Genomic DNA, 22123 nt, shown 5'->3' on the forward strand with positions numbered 1-22123 from the left:
GGAGAATCCAACTATGCGGGTTTCCTGAAGACTAACATCCTGCTGTCCTAGGAGAACACTTGTTACAGGTAAGCAACTTCGCTTTCTGTTAAGACAAGAAGGATGGTAATCCTCATGGTATGGGTGAATCCCTAGCTAAAGACTGGACCCAAAAACCAACGAGACCAACAGACACCAAATTAGGTGCCAACGGGCACAACAACGGAGGTGCTGGTGGTTTCGGAAGGGACAGTCTGAATTCAAAGCATGGGCCTTTGGCAGGAAAAGTTGGGTTCACAGCTGGAAGAGATTCTTGAGGACAGACTAGCTGAACCTATCTCGGCGGCTGTCCCTGTCCAGATAATAATGAGCTGCGAAGGTGTGGCGAGACCTCAGTGTCGCAGCCATGCAGATCTCCCCCACTGGAACTGCACGCAAGTGAGTCATCAAATTCACCATGGCTCTAACCAAATGAGCCTTGACGTGGCCCCCCAGCTGCAGTCCCGCCTGGTTATAGCAGAAGGAGATGCAATCCACTAGCCAGGTGGAAAGAGTGCTTAGTCACAGCCACCCCCCCCCCCCCCCCGCCTATTGGAGTCAAAAGAGATAAAGAACTGGGAAGACTGCCTATGGCCTGCCGTCCGGTCCAGGTAGGCGGCCAACGCCCTCTTACAATCAAGTGTGTGTAGCACCCTTTCCCCTTAGTTGGAACGAGGCCTAGGTAAGAAAGAAGGCAGGACAATGGATTGGTTAAGATAGAAATCTGTCACCACCTTCAGTAGGAACCTAGGGTGGGTATGCAGAGCCACCCTGTCATGGAAAAATCTTGTGAGAGCAGATAAGTCACCAAGGCGTGCAGTTCAATGAAATATATATAAGCATAGTTTAATGGAACAAAGCCAACATGGATTTAGCCAAGGTAAGTCTTGCCTCACAAATCTGCTACATTGTTTTTGAAGGTGTAAACAAACATGTGAAAAAAAGGTGAACTAGTTGATATAGTGTATCTGGAATGCCAGAAATCATTTGACAAAGTCCTTCATGAGAGACTTCTTAGGAAATTAAAAAGTCATGGGATAGGTGGCAATGGGCTACTGTGGATTACCAACTGGTTAAAAGAAAGAAAACAGAGTAGGGCTAAATGCTAAGTTTTCCCAATGGAAAAAGGTAAATAGTGGGGTGCCCCAAAGATCTGTTCCGGGACCAATGCTTTTTAATATATTTATAAATAGCTTGGAAATGGGAACAAGTGAGGTGATCAAATTTTCCAATGACACAAAATTATTCAAAGTTGTCAAATCACAAGAGGATTCTGAGAAATTGCAAGAGGACACTGAAAAACTGGGAGAATCGGCATGCAAATGGAAAATGAAATTTAACATAGACAAGTGCAAAGTGAAGCACTTAAGGAAGAAAAACCCAAATTATAGCTTCAAAATGCATTAGGTGTTACCACTCAGGAAAAGAATCTAGCTGTCATCGTTGAAAATACATTGAAATCTTCTGCTTAGTGTGCAGCAGCAGCAGCCGCCAAGAAAGCAAATAGAAAGCGCAGTTGCTTACCTATAACAGGTGTTTCTCCTAGGACAGCAGGATGTTAGTCCTCACATGTGGGCAATATCATCCGATGGAGCCCAGCACGGAAAACCTTTGTCAACGTTTCTAGAAGCTTTGACCAGCACACTGAGCATGCCCAGCCTGCTGCTTTCCACGCATCCATCTTCAGTCTCTCCTTTTTTGCGGTGCAGTTGCCTCACGGTCATGGAGCTCTCAATTTCTCGAATAAATTTCGGGTTCTGTCATTTTCCTTGTCGGGTCCCCCTTCACGGTCAATGCCTCCTCGGTCTGGTAGGTTTTCTACTGCCTTTTTTCCCAACTTTGCGGCCGATTCCCGACTTTTGCCTCACAGTGACCGCCGGTCATCAACCGCACGCCAGGTGTTTTTATGGTGTCGACTGTTTTTCCATCAGTGCTCCCACAGCCCACAAACCATGTCCATTACGGATCCACATGAGGTTTACATGCTCTGCCTGGGGGCCTCGCACGACGTCCATGGGTGCCGTCTGTGCAATCAGATGACCTCTCCAAAGGGCCCTTTTGAATTCTTTCACTGTTTTGGTTTTCACCACCTCCTCCGGAAGGGCATTCCAGGCATCCACCACCCTCTCCGTGAAGAAATATTTCCTGACGTTGGCTCTGAGACATCCTCCCTGGAGTCTCATTTCGTGACCCCTAGTTCTACTGGTTTGAAAAGGTTTGATGTTTGTACATCCTTAAAACCTTTCAGGTATCTGAAGGTCTGTATCGTATCACCCTGTGCCTTCTCTCTTCTAGGGTATACATATTCCTATCGTTCAGTCTCTCCCCATAGGTTTTCTAATACTGACCACACACCAATTTGTTAGCCCTTCTTTGGACTACCTCCATCCTGTCTCTATCCCTTTTCACATAAGGGCTCCAGAACACAGTCCAGGTGAGGCCTTGCCAAGGACCTGTACAAGGGCATCACCACCATTTTCTTACTGGTTATTCATCTCTATGCAGCCCAGCATTCTTCTGACTTTAGATATCACCTTGTCACATTGCTTTGCCATCTTCAGACTGCCAGAGACTTATCACTCCAAGATCCTGCTCTTGGTGTGTGCACATCAGCCTCCCCTCCTCATCACATATAGCTGTTTTGGATTATTACATCCCAGACGCATGACTCTGCACTTCTTGGTATTGAATCCAGCTGCCTTGACCACTCTTCTTCAAGCTTTCTTAAATCACTTTTCATTCTCGCTATACCTTTGGTATTATCTGCAAATAGACAAACTTTACCTTTTATCCCTTCCGCAATGTCATTCACAAAGATATTGAAGAGTACCGGTCCCAATACTGATTCCTGTGGCACTCCACTTAACAGGGCTCTCTCTTCAGAGTAGGTTCTATTTACCATTACACGCTATCTCCTGTCAGTCAACCAGTTTGTAATCCATGCCTCCACCTTGGCGCTCACTCCAAAGCTTCTCATTTTGTTCACAAGCCTCCTATGTGGGATGGTATCAAAAGCTCCTATGTGGGACAGTTGCTAAAATCCAAGTAGATAACAGCACGTGCTTTTCCTTGATCGAATTCTCTAGTCACCCAATCAAAAAAATCAATCAGATCTATCTGACAGGACCTTCCTCTGATGAATCCATGCTGCCTCGGGTCCAGCAACTTACTGACTGTAGATAGTTCAGCAACCTCTCTTTCAGCAGAGTCTCCATTAATTTTCCCACCACTGAGATGAGGCTTACTGGCCTCTAGTTTTCAGCCTCCTCTTTGCTACCACTTTTATGAAGTGGAACCGCCACTGCTCTTCTCCAATCTCATGGCAACACTCCCTTTTCCAAGGATCTATTGAACAGGTCATTTAGTGGACCAGCCAGGACATCTCTGAGATCTTGTATCCTGGGATGTACCTCATCCAGCCCCATGGACTTGTCCACATTCAGTTTTCCTAGCTCTTCCCATACATACTCTTCTGTAAAAGGAGTTGTGTCTAGCCCATTTCCTTCTACGGTCTTGTCAACCAGCAAAGGTCCTTCTCTAAGGTCTTCTTTACTGAAACACAGAGCTGAAGTATGTATTTAATATTTCTGCCATTTCCTTGTCTGTCTCAATATGCCTTTCAATTTTACTATACCACTTCCGGCTTTCTTTCTCTCCCTTATATATCTGAAAAATGTTTTGTCACTTCTATCTCTTGGGCAATCCTTTTTTCCACTTGACCTTTTGCTTTTCTGATTTCTTTCTTCGTCTCCCTCATTTTCTCCAGGTATTGTCCTGAATTCCTCTTTTTGGGATCCTTTTATACTTCCTGTTGCTGATCTTTTTTACTTTATTTTTGCAGCCATCCCCTTTGAGAATAAAACTGGTTTCTTTTTCTTTGAGCTTTTGTTTACCTTTCTAACATATAATTTGTAACCTTTGTAATTTGCTTTTTCATTTAGCTCACTGTTATTCCAGCTCACTCATTTTCTCCTAGTCTTCTAGTTCTTCCTCCAGGTACATTTGCCCATTTTGTCAAAATCCATATATTTGAAATTCAAAACTCGGGTCTTCGTGTGACTTCTTTGTATCTTATTCGCAATATCAAACTATACCGTCTGATGATCTCTTTTACTCAGGTGGGCACCTGTCTGGACATTAGAGACATTATCCCCATTTATGAGCTCTAGGTCAAATATCATACCCTCCCTCGTGGGATCCGTTACCATTTGTTTGAGCATAGCCCCTTGTAGGGCATCCACTCTCTCTCTGCTATTAATTGCATCAGTAGCATGGGTTCTTCTTAGTGTTTGGGTAATTGCCAGGTTCCTGTGGCCTGGTTTTGGCCTCTGTTGGAAACAGGATGCTGGGCTTGATGGACCCTTGGTCTGACCCAGCATGGCAATTTCTTATGTTCTTATGTTCTCTATACTTTTCGTAGATTCCGAAGGGATACTCCAGTCAACATCTGGCAGATTAAAATCTCCAACGAGCAACACTTTTCCCTTCTTTCGCAAAGATAGGATGTCTTCGATCACATCTCTGTCCAGCTCTTCTATCTGAATAGAAGGCATGTAGACCACTCAGATGTAAATGGAAGCACCAACTTCTTTTTTCAGGACAGCCCTTAATGCTTCTTCTCTACCTTATGTCCTTTGCCTTTCAATTGCTTGGATATTGTTTCTGACAAAGTGCTACTCCTCCCCCTTTCCTGTCTTCAGTGTCTTTTCTTAATAAGTTATAGCCAGGGATGGCTATATCCCAGTCATTTGACTCTGTGAACCACGTCTCTAACAGCAATGATGTCCAGATCTGCTTCCACCATTAGAGCCTGCAAGTCTGGGATTTTATTGCCCAGAATCAAGCATTTGTGTTCATAGCTTTCCAGCTTCCCACCTTCAGATTACTGCTCTTCTTGGACTTCTTTTATGCCTTATTCAGCTGACTTATTTTCTTCACCCATTTCTTGGAGATGTGGGGATGTCATTCCAATTTCCTTTTGCACCCCATCCTCTAATTTAAATGCCCTATGCAGAGGATTTGAATTTATCACTTAGGATTGTTTTCCTGCCACAGACAGATGTAAGCCATCTGACAGATTTTTACTGTTCCATACATGGCCCCAGCCCCAAATATATCCAAAACATTTTTTTCCTTACACAAAGTGTTGAGGGCTATACGAGGAAATAAAGGAGAGGCAACGAGGAGTTGCTGACAGACAACTATATGCAGCTTGAAGTCTGTGTGGAAGCAGATGGGGAGCCAGTATATTTGAGAAGAGGGAGTTACACAATCATAATAGTGTCAGAAATAAATAAGCTCTTTATACAATTGACCTGCATGGGAAGGTGCTAGAAAGAAGCCATTATTGAAGAAAAACCACATCAGAGCACGTCTGGAGTTTGCCAGAAAGCATCAGTGGGGCACAGCTAAAAGGTGGGAATAAGGTTTTGTGGTCAGATGAGACAAAATGGAGCTTTTTGGCCAAAATTCAAAATGCTGTATGTAGCACAAACCTAACACTGCCCATTCTTCAGCAAACACAATCCCAATAGTAAAGTATAGGGGTGGCAACATTATATTATGGGGACGATTTTCCTCAGCAGGGACTGGGCATCTTGTTAAAATTGAAGGACGGATGGATGGTACATCATATAAGGAGATACTGCAAGACAACCTGTTTCAGTCTACTAAAAAACAAAATCTTGGGAGAGAATTAACCTTTCAGCAGGACAATGATCTCAAACTCAAGGACAAAGCAACACAGGAACGGATGAAGAACAAAGAGTTGAATGTTCTATAATGGCCAAGTCAAAGTCCAGATATCAATCCAATTGAGAATCTGTGACACTGTTTGAAAATTGCAGCCCATAAGTGTCATCTTTCCAACCTGAACCTGGAGCAAATCTGCCAGGAAGAATGGGCAGAAATCACTCCCAAAAGTGTGCAAAGCTGGTAGAAACTTACCCCAACAGACAAAGCTGTTATTGCAGCAAAAGGTTTCTACCAAGTACCAGTCTGAAGGGCTTGAATACTTATGGCAAGCAGCAGTTTTCAGTTTTCGATTTTATTTTACAAAAAATGCAGCAAAATAATGAACTGTGACTTTGAAAATGTATTTTAAGAGCATACTGATTTGGAATAACCATACTGTCTGGAACAATCTGTGTGTCATTTGTAATCCACACAAATCTGACTTTTTAGGGGGTCAAATTCTTTTGCAAGCCACTGTATTACTGCCCATCTAGCCAGCATGAGGAAAGACTGCAAACTGCTAGCAGAGATTAGACTAGCTAGTAAAATGGGCAACATAGTAATGGTAAACTTCAATTACACAAGTACTGATTGGGTAAATGTCACATCAGGACATGCAAAGGTTATGTTACTAGATGCCATCAATGACTGCTTTATCCAGCAATTGATCATGAAGCCAGAGGGGAAACTATATTAGACCTGGTTCTCAATGGAATTCAAAATCTGGTGCAAGAGATAAAAGGTGGTAGATCCATTTGGCAACAGTGATCGCAACTTAATTAAATTTGACAATGCATTAACTGTAAAAATGAAGACTATGATAAGCTGAGGAAATTAGAAAACAACTAAAAGGAACAAGTCACAAGGTTAAAACTTTGCAGGTGGTGTGGACATAGTTTAAAATTACCATCCTTGAGGCCCAGAGAAAATGTATTTTATGAATTAAAAAAGGCAGAAGGAAATTCAAACGACTCCCCGAGTGGTTTAGTAGTGAGATGAAAATGACAATTAAAGCGAAAAGATAATCAAAAAATGGAAAACAGAGCCAAATGAGGAAAACAGGGAAGAGCATAAGCGCTGGCAAGTTAAATGTAAAAAAGTAATTGAGCAGGTTAAGAAAGAATTTGAGGGCTTGCCATAGAGGTAAAAAAAAAAACCCCCCCAAAAAAACCTCAAGTACATTCCAAGCAAAATGCCTGTGAGGGGATCAGTTGGACTGCTAGGAGTAAAGGAATGCTCAGGAAATAGCAAAAACACTAAATTAATTCTTTGCCTCTGTCTTTACTGAGGAGAATGCCGGGGCTCTAACAACAAAACATTTTTTTATGGTGAGGACTGAGCTACTAAACAAAATCACTGTGAAACTGGAGAATATAATAAATCAGATTAACAAACTAAAGAATAAAAAAATCACTGGGACTGGATGCTAATTCACACCAGAGTTTTAAGGAACTCAAAATATGAAATTGCAGACCTGTTTCTGATAATTTGAAACCTATCATTTAAAATAGCCCCGGTATCAGAAGACTGGCCAATGTGATGTCAGTTTTTAAAAAGAGCTCCAAGGTGATCCAGAAAACTATAGACCGGAGAATCAGACACATCTGTGCTGGGCAAAATGATAGACGCTAGTCTTAAAAACAAAATTACTGATCATGCAAACAGACATGGTTTTAAGGGAAGTCTTGCCTTACCAATGTTTTTGAAGGTGTAAAACATGCAGATAAAACTGAGCCAGATAATAAGAGTGGGAGGCCACAGGTTCAGAGGTAGTGTCCTAATGTGGACTAGTAACTGGATAAAAGACAAGAAACCGAGGGTAGGAGTAAATGGTCAGTTTTCCAAATTGAGAAAGGTCGTTAGTGAAGTACCACAAAGATCTGTACTGGACCTGTGTTACTTAGCATATTCATGAATGACCTGAAGAAAGGAACAAGAGGTGACCAAATTTGCAAATGATTCAAAATTGTTTTGAGTCATTAAAACAGCAGCAGATTGTGAAGAACTGCAGAAGGATCTTGTGATACTAGACATTCAAATGCCATGTGCAATTTAATATGGACAAGTGCAAAATAATGCACATAGGGAAAAATAATTCCAACTACAGGTACATGATTATGTGTTCCATGTTAGGAATCAACACCCATGAAAAGGACAGAGTCCTTGTGAACAATATCTTGAAATCTTTGGCTCAGGGTGCAACAGCAGTAAGAAAAGCAAACAATGTTAGGAATTATTGAGAAAGGAATAGAGAACAAAACTGAGAATATCAACACTTTTGTATAGATCCATAGTGCGACCTCAACCTGAGTACTATATGCAGTCCTATTTGGCTTTTTTTAAATTAGGATTTCTATTCTTTTTCAGGCACTTCAAAGCAGATTACATTCAGGTACTATAGGTATTTCTGGTTTCCCCATCTCAAAAAAGACATAACAGACATAGAAAAGGTACAGAGAAGGGTGCCAAAAATGATAAAGGGGATAGAAAAGCTCTCATATGGAGAAAGCCTAAATAGATCAGGACTTAAGTTTGGAAAAGAGAAAACCGAGGGGATACGATTAAGATTTATAAAATTATGAACTGGATGGGATGGATAAATAGGTAAAGGTTATTTATCCTATCAAACAACACTAGGATTAGGGGATACTCCATGAAGCTAGCAACCGGAAGATTTAAATCAAATCACAAAGTATTTCACACAGCACAGAAAGTGATAGAATCTGCTGCTAGAGAATGTGGTCAAGGCAAATAACCTAGTTGAGTTCAAAAGAGGGTTGGACAAGTTTCTGAAGGAAAAGTTCATAAACAGAGATTAGCCAGGTAGACTTAGGAAAGCCACTTTTCCCTGGGAGGGAGATAAAAGAACTAGATCATCTGTTGGGAATCTGGTATCTGTGATCTGGACCGGCAACTGTCAAAAGACAGAATGCTGGGCTTAATGGTCCATGGCCGCACCCAAGATGACACTTATGTTCTTATGATGCACCCTGTATAAATTCTTCAGAAAAAATAAGAATCTGGTCTTTTATCAAGAAGAGTTATTTATTAAACTATTGTGTCAAATCCAGATAGCAACACTATAAACCCAGTCGTCATATGTCAGGAAAGAACATTTAGAAGAGCATCTATATGACCAGACACTATCAAAAGCTTTCGTAGTGAATTTAGCATCCACCTTTTCAACGCAACACAGACCACAAACACTACATTTTCAAGATCTTCAGCCAACCTTAATCACATACTAAACTTATCCACAGATTTAGATGACATGACTGCTTGGTCTTTGCTCCCTTCTACTGGCATTGTGTGTTTATTGCATGTACAGTTTTAGTGGAGATGTCTTAGTTCCCCCAAGATATACATCTTAGGTCCAGAGAACAAACTTTTTTTTTCCACTTCTGCCCAGTTTCATCATTTGACCTAGGCCTCTTAGTTTACTGACCAGTAGGGATGTACAGTTTTGTGTTTATGCGCACTAACAAAATAGTGTTCCTTATTTCGATAAGCACACTAAAATGAAATGAGCACACTAAAATGAAATGAAACAAAGTTTACAAAACGTTTGTGCTCTGTGGAACTAACTACAATCTGTATCTTGGAGGAACTAGGACATCTTCACTAAAACAAAGAAGGGAGAGAATAAACTTAATGTTGTTACTTGCTGCATGAACAAAGCAATTTCTGAGAAACCCAAAGCTTATATCATATTAACCTTTCCCATGATTTATTTGAAACAAGGTTCACAACAGTTTTAATTCCAATCCATGACAGCCACATTAATTTTGTAATCTAAAACCAGTTGGAAACTTTTTTTTTTACTGCACTGGGTAAAAACTTTAAACAGCTATGTTATTCACTCATCATACAGCAAATCAGAGATACCCACCATTTATCAGCACTGGGAACAATGCTATTTTGTAAAATTTGAAGCCCAAGAAAGATGGATGGATTTTTTTCTGTAGGGAAGAGGGGAATGATGTTGAATAAATAAGATGGTATATTCTTACCTGTCCCGCTTTACTATATCGATGGCCAGCCAGTATCATGTGAAAAGCAAACTTTCTCACCATTGGACTTTTCATGTTGATAAAACAATGTGCTGCCTGCTCCAACAGAAGTGCACTGCGTAGGTCAGAATCCTAGGTAAAGAATGAAAACACGTAATTCTCATTTACAAGCTAAAACACTTCAAGAAGGAAATGTATGAACCTTTCATACTGTCTAATTTCCTTCTCAAGAACAGAAATTTGCACAGTGTTATGACATCTGTATTGTGAATTTTTGTGTGATGGACTTTTTTCCCATACAGCTCATTAGGCAGGAAATGGAGTCAGCTAGTGGCCATAGCGCTAACCAAAGACCAAGCAATTTTAAAAATGCTCAGCGTCACAGTGGCAGAGGAGCTTTAAAAATGTTGCATGACATCACAATGTGCTCTTATCTACTGATATTTCAGCTCAACTTGTCTGTTCCCTGTAGGAAATAAAAGTAAAAAGAAATCTGTTTTGGGGACAAAAAGAGTACATCAGAAGTGTGAGCTTAAGGTCACTGTGTGCTTTACTATCCACAGCACAAATCTGAATTAAACTGAATGGTAGAAAAGTTATGGGTGGACAGGATATATAGACAGAGAGATTAACAGATACTTAGGGGGAGAGGGGAAACAGACACAGAATTAATGACCTTATAAGACCAATTTCCTTATAGAAATTAAGACAAAAATAGATGCTGCTCAATTTAATTACAATACTATAAACATCTCTTCCCTCATTAAGACAGACTGCACTTTGTGACTGAGGAATTAAATAAATGAAGTTGAGTTTTCTCCACAAACTTCAATAGTGAATCAAATATCTAAAATCCTTAAGAGAAAGGAAAACATTTTTTTTTAACTACCACTTTCAAAAACAGTTTTACCAATCAATGCAAAAACACAAGTTAAAATCTGAGGAAAGGCAGTCATGTTCTGTGCATTGTCATAATAGGTAGTTTGGGGTTAGAAGTGCAGTATCTCCAGAGGGAGCTGTGTGAATGTGCCCAAAGAGCCAGGAGAATGCTACTGAATCTAAAATGAAAGGGAGATGAGAAAGAAAAATATTCAAAGCTCAAAAGAAAAAATCTTTCACCTCACTTGTCAGGCGTATCAAAAGAGCTGCAGCTTCTGAATATTTGCCTTGGCTTTTCAAAATTTCAGCACTAAGTAGGACACATCTCTCAGCTAGCACCATACTCCTATTGGAAAAAAATAAATCAAATTAAATATACAACAGTTCCTAAGCAGAACTACGTTTCTCCTCTCATTTGGAAAAATGTGCTCTATAGGTTGTAAATGACAATGTATGCCAACTTCTTAGTGTTGTTGGTTCAGAGAGTAATTAAGGCAGGAGACCTATGTATTCTTTGGTCAAATCACGAGCAGGGCTTCCGATTGTTGGTTGTAAGTGAAAACCAAATCAAAACAGATAAAAACCCTTGAAATTAAAGCAAGTTTGCTTACCTGTAAACAGAGTTCTTCATAGACAGCAGGATAAATCAGGCATAAGATGTGAGTGACGTCATCCGATGGCACCTATATGGACACAGTTCTGAGCATGTGTAGGAGTTCCTGCACATGTGTCACCACATGAACCATTCAGTCTCTTCCAGATCTTAAATTTTAGCGAGGTAGTCAACTCTCCAGGGAAGCGAGTGGGAATTAAGTACAGCTGATTTATCCTGCTGTTGACAAAGAATCCTGTTTACAGATAAGCAAACTTGTTTTCTCCATCGACAAACAGGCATAAATTAGCCATAAAGCATGGGGAGGCCTAAGCTCATAGCTGTAGTATGGAGTAACCATTGATCCTATCCGTGGAGAATGGTCTACTGGATGAATAGGTTGTATAAAACTGCTCGTCCAAAGTTACTGGCCCTCTGAGGCATGTTGAGACATTAGTGGGATGTGAATGTGAAAACTGACAATTAAGTAGCAACTTTGCAAATGTCTTCAATGGAGGTAGCCCTTAAATAAACCACTGAAGTAACCATGGTTCTCACTTGATGAGCCTCTGCAAGCTAGCCAGTGAACAGCAGTGCGCGATACAGTCCATTAGCCAAATAATTATTTTGTCAACTACCTGTCCCAATCTAATTGGATCAAAAAACACAAACCGTTGAGAAGTACACCGATGAGGTTGTGTCCTTCTCAAGCAACATGCTAGAGCTTCTCTTACACTCTAAGGAGTGAAGGCAGTAGTGTTTACACCTCCACTGTATGCATGCAATCACTAAAAGAACATAGGCAATACAACAGTTTGATTGATGTGGAATGCAGATACCATTTTTTAAAGGAATCTGGGGTGAATGCACAGAAGCATCCTGTTGTGTAAGGATTTCAAGTATGGTGAATACAAAACTGTGGGAAATTATTTTAAGCAGTTATTTAGTTTACATGAAGAACTTTGTACCACGATAGAAATTAATGGGGCAGAGAATCACTAATATTACTAGTGTAATTATTTGATATAAGGCCTATAAGTTCTGAGAATAAATATGCCATTTTTCTTAGCTTGCCTTGTAATGAGAAACAAGTCATGAGATCAGATATATTAAAGAGCGGTTACTCAGAAGGCTAACTGTGCAGATAGGGAAAATAGGTCAGTAGCCACTTGGCAACAACCTAAGCGTTTGCTGGTATGATAAGGACAGACAGTTGGGGCCTCAAGAACACGAGTAGCCCAGAGAAAGAAAGTAGGACAAAGGTCAGTAGAATCAACATAAAAAGACTAACTTCAAGCTAAATGTTTGAAATCAGAGAAAGAACAGACCAGAGGAAAAAAGCATTTGAACATTACAGTGGTTAATGAAGTGCCTAATGAATGTTCCTGGTTTTATAATGTTCTGTTTTCGTCCTTCCAAAGATATATCAGACTCACATTGGAAACTGTATCTTTGTATATATTCTTTATATGCTTTTATTGCTTATTCTCAGACTTATAAGTAAAACTTCTATACTTATAAGTGTATTGTGTATTCTATGACAAAATAAGCACCAATTTTCCTACTAACTATAGAAACCAGAGCCTGTAATTTCCTTACTCTTTGTGCCAAAGTGATGGCAACAAGAAAATACTATTCTAGGTAAAAAACCTGAAGTCCACTGATTCGAGAGGTTAAAAAGAACATTTTATGAGTAGAGCAAAGAACACAATGAAATTCCATGGCACTTGAGGTTTACTGACCAAAGACTTGGAATGCCATAAACCTCTCAAAGTTTGATATTAATGGGTGAAAAAAGATTAGAGCTCCTTTTACCTACTGGTAATATGCCACAATGGAACTTAGATGAACTTTAACTGTAGAGATACTTAGGCCTGAGGCCAAAGGAGAAATGATCCAGTCGACTGGCCCTACACCAAGTTGAGAATCTCTTCCATTGAAGCAGTAAGATTTTCTGGTGAAAGGCTTCTTAAACAAAATAAGCACATTCTCCTCCTCAGGAAGAAGTAAGGCGTAGACTATTGTGTTCAATATCCATGCTGTGAGAGCCAGTAATGGCAGAATCTGACGACAGAGTGTCACCCTCTTGTGTGATGAGTCAGAGAGCTCTCTAAACAAATTGGAGGCTGAGCCAACAGATACCATACTTGATGTAGTCATACCAGAAACATCTTCTCCTGTGCTGCAGCAGGACTTTTGCGCTTCTGCACCAAGATGCTCTGCCCCAAGGACAGAGCCTTAGTAGGGCACACCACACTCAACAGACAGATGGTCTCCTGGAGTGCCAGGTCCACATAAGAGGTGGTTCAGTGTCATTGGGATCTTCCATGCCATGAGAGAGGATGGCACCTGCACTGTGAAAGTTCTGTCTCACCTTATTCAAGGCTGGCTCTGCTCTGGCAGAGGACAACGCTAATATCAGAAGCCTCTTTGGCACTGAGGGAGAAGGCCCTGGTAGGGATAATTTCTGCCTCTTAAGTGTCCTTCTCTGTGCCTTGCACGTATACGCCATGTTGAACTCGAACCTGAGTCAGATAAGGAAATAATGCCATGAGGGAGAGAGGGAAGGAGGGACATCTTGCTTGACTTGCAGGAGGGAAATGCCTTATGCTTCTATTTTCTGCTCAGTGCATCGACCCCACACTCCAGGACAAGTAGCTGCTCCGCAGTGCTTTCTGCAGGGCCTCAATTTTCCGGGTGTGATGCTACTGTACCCATGGGGACACCAAACCGCAACTGTGGCAGCTGGCAGAGTCTTGCTCCAACCCTAGGCAGCAACACCAAACCAAATGAGAATCTCTGACAGATACAGGCTTTGAAGCCACTATCTGCAGTCTTCTTGGGCCCAGACTTCTCCATTTCACACTTTTCTTTTTTTTTTTTATAGAACTAAAAAGTTCTATTGAGGGGCTGTCGATAGATTAAGAAAGCAAATTAATTCAACAAGGCAGAAATCTAGGCCAAAAAAGGAGGCCAGAAACATTTCAGAGAGAGACTGGGAACACAGGAGCTCAGACAAAGCAAGACTGAAGGGCTCATGAGGCAGTATATGTGCAGGGATTTCCATGTATGCTCAGGGAAGTCCCTGCACATGCACTTAGTTAGATCTGGCTGATCTAACTTACCTGATTAACTTAACCAGATAAGAACGAATATCATCACATTAACTGGATAAGTAGCGCCACTCAGGTCTGCCCTTTGTCTGCCTACAAATTGGTCAGTTAAAAGACAGATAGCCAAATAAGTCACTTATCTGGCTAACGGCCACTGATTTTCAGCAGATCATTAGGATAGCCGGCTATCCAGTGCTAAACATGCTTTCAATATCAGGCCCAACATGTCCAACTTGATTCTGAAGCAACTAAAATTTCACAATCAAGAACAGAGGTATCCAACCTTTTTATACTAAGATGTTGCTTATATATTTATAAAACACCCCCCCCCCCTCCTTTTCTTATTGGATGTGCTTGTTCCAATATGCTTTACCCAGGAGGACAAAGTTCATTCAACACTGTGTCCCATTTATAGTGCCATGGCTGTTATCACTAAAATATCTAGTTGATCCACAGAAACAATTATATGGTCCTCATTTCTCATAGATCAGGCATTAATATAGCCTACCTTTAGGCTACATAAGATAACTCTTGACTTATCTAAAATCCAAAGTAATCTTTGAAAACAACACAAAGCATTAATCCATGGCCAGAAACATTTGAAGTCCACAGATAATCTTTGAAACTAGTAGTTCAACATTATGTTACACTGCTCAAGTAACTGATCCATTCTGAAAGTTGGAACTTGCAGCAAAAGTTTGAAAACAGATTTTTTATTCCATCACTTTTCAAAGAATAAAAACAAATAATTTGAAGTTTGAAGAGAATAATTCAAAATCTATTCCTGATAACACCAACTTCTCCATTCATGATTACTGGAAGAGAAAGCTGAAGAAGGAGCCTAAACTGGCTTAATTTATAATACAAGGTTTGGTTTTAATTGTATCATGTGTAATGTTGAGCAAGCAACTTTAACGCAGAAAGTTTCAAGTGGAAGAAAGGAGTGTGCAACAACTTACAGAGAATGGATGAAAAGGTATGCAATGCTTTACTATAACCAGTTTAACAATTAAAAATGTTTTATCTGTATCAAATGCAAATAGGTTTAATCTTGCTAAAGACTGTATGAATCTGAATCCATATTTTGAGTCTCATGAAAATGAATGCAATGCTTTACTATCTGCAGTTCACTATTTTAAACATGAAAATTATACTCTTGAATCCAGGCCAAGTGTAAATTGTTATTCAGCATTTGTGATGTTAAATCTTGCAATTTAAAATTTTAAATAAAGGCATGTAAAAAGCTGAAGATAAATTTAATTATGCTTTATTAAATTGAATCAACCTAAACACATACCTAAAATCTCACCTCACACAAACAAAATACCAACAACTATTTTTAGTACCTTCCAAAAAAAAAAAAAACCCAACACCTAATTTCATGAAAAACTTTGTAAATTTGTAATTTATAAAAACCTAGGATCAGAAGTCCTAATAAGTTATGAAGCATAGTATGTTTATTCAATCAAACAGCAGTAACAACTGTCAAACAACCAAGACTCATGGTTCTGGTAGCTATCCTAGTTATAAACACAGCCACAAACACAGAATGAGAGAATGGTGGAAAGGGTAAGGCACCATTTAAATATCGAAATAATGACTCCAGAACAATAAGACCAGTTCATTGAAAAATGCTTCATTTTTAGTACAATTTCTGAAACAAAAGGGGGCTGGCCAAACAGATGGATAAGGTAATGGCAAAAGTCAGGCAGATGCTTGCTTGGGAGTGTAGGAAGAGGAATTATCAGCAAAAAAAAAAAAGAGGCAATGATGTAAAAGTCCATAAGACAAGACTTTATTTGGAATACTATGTACAATTCTGGAGACTGTACCTTCAAAAAGATGTAAACCAGATATTCTGTCCTCAGGGTGGCTACTTTGTTATAAAGCATATGGGGACAGACAAAGATATAAACACAAACACTAGAGGAAGATGGAATAGGGAAGACTCACTAGAGATATTTAAATAACTGTAAGGTACCAACGCACAGGAAATGGACCTCTTCCAAAAGAGATGAAGCACTGGAATGAAGAGGTCATGGGATGATGGTGAAAGGAAGTAGACTCAGGAGTAATCTAAGGAAATATTTCTTTAGAGAGAGGATGGTGGATGCACAGAACAGTCTTCCCGCAGAGGGTAGAGGCAAGAACACTATCTAAAATCAAGAAAGCATGAGATAAGCACATTGGATCTCTGAAGAATTGGAAGGAATTGTAGAGATTAATGTGGATGGGCAGACAAATTAGGCCATATGGGCTTTTTTCTGTCATGTTTCTATGTTTATAAATGGCTTGCCCATCTGTCCATAATGCAATATATCGGATGAGGGGCCTATTGGTGCCAATGACTGACTTAAATCTACGTCTCTGACATGGCTGCCAGGCACTTGGGAATATGGGGAAGAGTCCAGAGCAGGAAAGGAGCTGCAACTCCCTTGGATCCCTCTTGTCAACCGGCAGCATTCCCATCCGGAGCTACTCCAGCAGCTCCATTTTGTGATTGGCAGGCAAGCTGAGGTTCAGATTGTCTACCGCTGGGTAGGATGCATTCAGCCTGGACCTGGATATTTGATTTATTTCATTATTTTCTGGTTGGAATAAGACAAGTCTGTCCTGGAAAATGTAGCTAAATAAGCAAATTGATTCTCCTGCTCTATGCATAAAATGCACTCAAGTTGCCCCACAATTGTTAATTCATTTATATTGTTTTTTGCGACTGGTCAGCCACTTCAAAAGTTGGGGTGGGGGAGCAGGATCTGGCAGGGGGGATAGCCTGATTGGGCAAGGATTTGAACAGGGTGGCCGGGTCATTGCTGCATGGTGGCTCATTTTTTTTAAATTTTTTTTGCAGGGACACCTCAAATGGTGACCCTGGGATGGGGGTGGGTTTCTAGTGAGACTGACTTTTTTTTTTTTTTTTTTTTTTTTACACACACTTGTTGGGGAAGTTGTGTTGGGCCACATAACTAATTCTACTACAAGCGCATCGGGGCCCATATTAGGGTCTCTGTGCTCCCACAGTAGAATAGCATTTCCAATCAAGGTATTGATAAAATAACATGCTGAAAGTTTTCTAAGTCAGCTGAGTTATTTTATTTATATAGAATTAGTTCTGCATGAGCTGCTTTACATAGATTTGCAAAATTCCTGCATGCAAATGCCATGCATAGCAGCTCATTGTCATAGGGGCAGGATTCAGGCCCAAATACTGCACAATATTGCCGTGACGGGCTATATCACCTAATATACAACATTTATCTCACAATACACATAGTAACAAAGGCAGAAAAAGACAAATGGTTCAATCAATCTGCCCAGCAAGTTTCCTAAGACAGTAACCACCACTCTCTGCAGGTTACCTCTATGCCTCTGTTTAGGGTAGTAACTTCTGTTCTGTGCTGGTTACTCCCAAGTCTTATGTTAAGGGTAGTAATATTTACAATCAAACATGCTGCTTGAACATGCTTTTGGTCTTGGCTGTAGAAGCAGTCCTGTGCTTTATCCCTGATGTCTGTGTAACAGTACCCTAGTCTGTAAAAGTCATGGCCCAGCATTGGTTGTCATCTGAATCTAATCCCCCTCCCCTGCAGATGAAGTGGAGAGCGATGTTGCAGTTGCACCAAAAGCATCAAGGCTAATCAGTTAATGGTAATAATCCCATGCCTTCTGGTTAAAGGTAGTAACTGCTGCTCCATGCAGGTTACCCCCATGCTCCACATGTTTAATGTGCGTTATATCCCTATTGCAGCTTGATAATCTCCCTATAAGTTTGCAACAGATAAATGGAAGGTATCTTGCCCAAGGCAACAGCTGGATTGGAACTCTGATTCATAGTCTACTGCTCTAATCACTAAGCTACTCCTCTATTCCTAGATTTGTTTTAAATTAAACCAGCATAGACATTTATAGTGTCCCTACAAATACAAATCATTGATAAAAGAATTAGGCTCAGATGAAAATAGTACAACAATACTTTGCTTTCTAATTTTCCTGAAAACAATCTTTCTTGGTGTGTTCTGTAACTACACACTTTTCTGGTTGAAACCCATCTACAATATATAAATAATTCACATGCTAGAAAAGCTATAAATCCTCTCAACTGTTTTTAAGCAAAAAATGCTTTTTATTTTTTTGATTATACTAAATAGGTCATGAAACACAGCAATTAACATTTTTTCAAATATACTTACCTAATATACTAAATATAATTTTACCTTTTGTCTCTAGGACATCTAATGTACTTGTTTTTACTGCTTATGATGAAAATGATGAAAAATGATTTTAAAAAAATGAGGCATTACAGCAGCACTAACAAAATCAAGTCAAAGATGTTCTTGGAAAACTGCAGTTCATCAATCACATAACTGAACTGTGTGACCTTATTTGGTGCCAGAGACCACCTTCCAGAGCTCCAAAAGGGAGATGTGAGAACTTCACTGACAGGTGAACCATTGTCTTCAGAAAACATCTGTTACAAGTAAGCAACTTCACTTTCTCTGAAGACAAATAGTTTACTTGAGCCCTACAAGTGGGACTCCCTAGCTAAGAGCTATGTTAAACTAAAAAAAGGAAAAATAGAGCAACAAAAGGTCGAGAAATATTTCTGCTAGGGAAAATCCCATTTTCTATTTTTTAAACAGGGAATACAAAACGAAAATAGAAAAGTGGCCCTACAAGAGAGCTGGAGCTAGGTTTTAATTCATCAAAAAGACAGTGGAGAATATACAGTTCAAGTCTATCATCCTGCCAGGAGGCTATACCTTGACAATAATGGGATGTGAACATGTGGATTGAACTCCATTTTACAGCTTTGCAAATCTCCTCACAAGGTAGGGCAACTGATGCTGCCTCGACTAACATTATCAACTTTGCATGCGCTTCTAAGGTCAGATCTACCTGGGCTTAACAGGAGGAGATATAACCTGCTACTCAATTAGAAATGGTGAACTTTTGATTTATGTATTATTTATTTAAAATGTTTATATAGAGTTTATAATAGAAACTGCAACTCCATACTATCAGGTCTCCCAGTGTCTATCCTAAGACCCCTTCAACTCCTACAAAACGCCTCCGCCAGAGTCCTTACTAACACCCAAAGAAATGAGCCCATTACACCTATCCTAAAAGAACTCCACTGGCTCCCGATCCCATCCAGAATACTATTGAAGAATCTTACTCTAATCCACAAGGCCCTATATAACCGTAATATTCAATGGCTCAACTCCTCCCTTCATTTCCAGACCTCTCACAGAACCACCAGATCATCCTTCAACGGAACCCTTACAATACCTTCACACAAACTAGCACACCTTACGTCCACCCGTGACCGGTCACTATCACTTTCTGGGGCCCCCCACCATCTGAAACTCAATGCCTAAAGAACTAAGACTGGACCCCAACCCACGCAGCTTTAAAAAAAAGTTAAAAACCTGGCTGTTCATGCAAGCATACCCATAACACCTCCCCCCCTCCTTCCTCTTGAAAAGCCAGTTTACTCAGTTTCTTATACTGACTGTACTGTTTTAATAGTTGATTTTACTATAAGTTACTGTTCTGCTATTTTTAATTTTGACTTCCTATTCTTTCCCTCCTTGACTTTATTTTGTTTGATATACCTTGAGCTGGTAAATGTTAGATGTAATTTCTTTTCTGATACCAATCTTTTGTTCTTATGTAGTTCCATGTAAACCGATGTGATGTGCAAACGAACATCAGTATAGAAAAGCAATAAATAAATAAAAATTATAGAAGCAGAGAATATGACAGCAGGTAACAACAATAAGGCCCAACCAGTCTACCTAATTTCAATCCTGGTGTAATGCAGTAGACCCAGTTGATCTCTGGTTTTCCCAACACTTCTTCACACCTAGGGATTCTCTGTTTATGCCATGCTTTGACTTCCATTACAACTTGTGTTCACCACTTCCACTAGATTCCTAGGCCTAGTGGGTTAGAAAAAAACAAAAGAACTTGAAAAGCTAGGAAGACTCTATATTGCCCAAATCTACCCAGGACGGAAGCCAACTGATTTCCTGAAATCTAGATATCAAAAGGCCTCGTCACATTTATGGACATGTGGCCTAAAGAAAATGTTCATAGGATAACTAAGGTGGAAGTATAACACTACCTTAGGCAGGAACTTAAGATATACATCACCTATGATGATGAAATCCAAGGTGAAAAAGTCACTAGCATTGGAGCTCACTGATTCTGCAGGATGAAGTGAACATAAAAAAAAAAGTGATCTTTACAGACAAGTACTTGGGATCACAACAGTCTAGAGCAGCGGTTCTCAACTAGTGTGTCGCAAGGCACTGGCAGGTGTCTCGCGTACCCGCTGCTCTTTCCCCCCTTTCACCTCAGCGAGATGAACACTGCTGCCGTTCCTGCCCGGGCTTATCAGCACATTCAAGCGCTGAGGGGAATGGCAGCAGTGTTTGTGAAAGCCGGCAACAGGAACGTGACCTTTTTTACTTCCCGCCCCTTACGAGAGCATCTATGCCTAAGGACCATGGATTTCTTTTGGGACGGAAGAATTGAGGAACCTTTGCATTGCGAGAAGTCATCAGCAGGTCTAGAAATGATAGGCCCCAGCGATCCATTATCAGCTGAAACGCCTTGGCTGACAACACCCATTCTCCTGGGTCCAGTTTCTCCCTGCTGAGAAAGTCTGCTCTTATGTTGTCTTCTCCTGCAATGTGAGAAGCTGAGATCATTTGTAGATGTCCTTCCTCACATTCCCTAAGTTGGTCCATTTCCTGTGACACTTGCTGGCACTTGGTTCCTCCCTGGCGATTGATGTAGGCCAAATCATCACGTTGTCTGACATCATGCAAACAACTTGATCCTGCACGCTGTGGCTGAACTGCAAGCATGCCAACTGGACCGCCTGGGCTTCCAGGCAATTGATGTTCCAGAGGGACTCTTCGGCATTCCAATGTCCTTGGGCCATCAGCTCCTGACAGTGAGCTCCCCAACTCTGGAGACTTGCATCTGTCGTAAGTACCAACCAGGTCAGGGAAGACAAGTAAACTCCCTCTCTCAGATGAGCCTCCTGCAACCAACACTGGAGGCGAGAGTAAATTTCCATCGGCAAGTGGAGCCAAACCAAATAGACCTGAGACTGCGGGTTCCAACGAGACAGCAGTGAGTGCTGAAGAGGAAGCTTATGCATCTTCACCCATGACACCACTTCCAGGGTTGCTGCCATCAAGCCGAGCACCTGTAGATAGGACCACACTGTTGGGCATATACTGTTCACCAACTGAAGCACCCAAGACATCAATTTCTGAATCCAAACTTCCAGCAGGAAAACTTTGCCCTGCCCCGTGCTGAACCGAACCCCCACATATTCCAATGACTAAGATGGCTGAAGACTGCTCGTGGCCAGATTCACCATGCAACCGAGCTTCTGCAACAAGGAGATCACCTTGTATGTCACCAGGGGGCTCTCTTTCTGAGACTTGGCTGGAACCAGCTAGATGTCCAAGTATGGGTGCACGTCTCAATGCCGCCCTACCATAACCTTGGAAAACGTTCTGGGGGCGGTGGCTACACCAAAAGGCAGCACCTGAAACTGAAAATGGCACTCCAACACCACAAAACACAGAAAACGGTGTTCCAAACAGGTGGGAATATGAAAGTAGGCCACAGACAGATCCAGGGAGGTCAGAAATTTCCCTGACTGCACAGCCGTTATCACTGAGTGCAAGGTTTACATGCGAAAATTAGTTACTCTCAAATGACGGTTGACACTTTTGAGATCCAGGATGGGACGA

The 22123-nt window shown here is 40.7% G+C and overlaps 1 protein-coding gene across 4 annotated transcripts in view; it reads right to left on the bottom strand.

Annotated features, from left to right (window-relative positions):
• TRAPPC8 (trafficking protein particle complex 8) overlaps positions 1 to 22123 on the bottom strand; it is a 431358-nt gene that overhangs the window by 279501 nt on the left and 129734 nt on the right. For all 4 annotated transcript variants that reach the window (XM_029591182.1, XM_029591181.1, XM_029591183.1 and 1 more), the window contains 2 exons: positions 10881 to 10986; positions 9762 to 9893 (listed from right to left, as the gene is read on the bottom strand). In XM_029591182.1, the coding sequence (XP_029447042.1) occupies positions 9762 to 9893; positions 10881 to 10986 (238 nt within the window). The remainder of the gene's footprint in view (positions 1 to 9761; positions 9894 to 10880; positions 10987 to 22123) is intronic.

This window comes from Rhinatrema bivittatum, chromosome 2, assembly GCF_901001135.1.
Source record: "Rhinatrema bivittatum chromosome 2, aRhiBiv1.1, whole genome shotgun sequence".
In the NCBI taxonomy this organism is placed as follows: Eukaryota; Metazoa; Chordata; class Amphibia; order Gymnophiona; family Rhinatrematidae; genus Rhinatrema; species Rhinatrema bivittatum.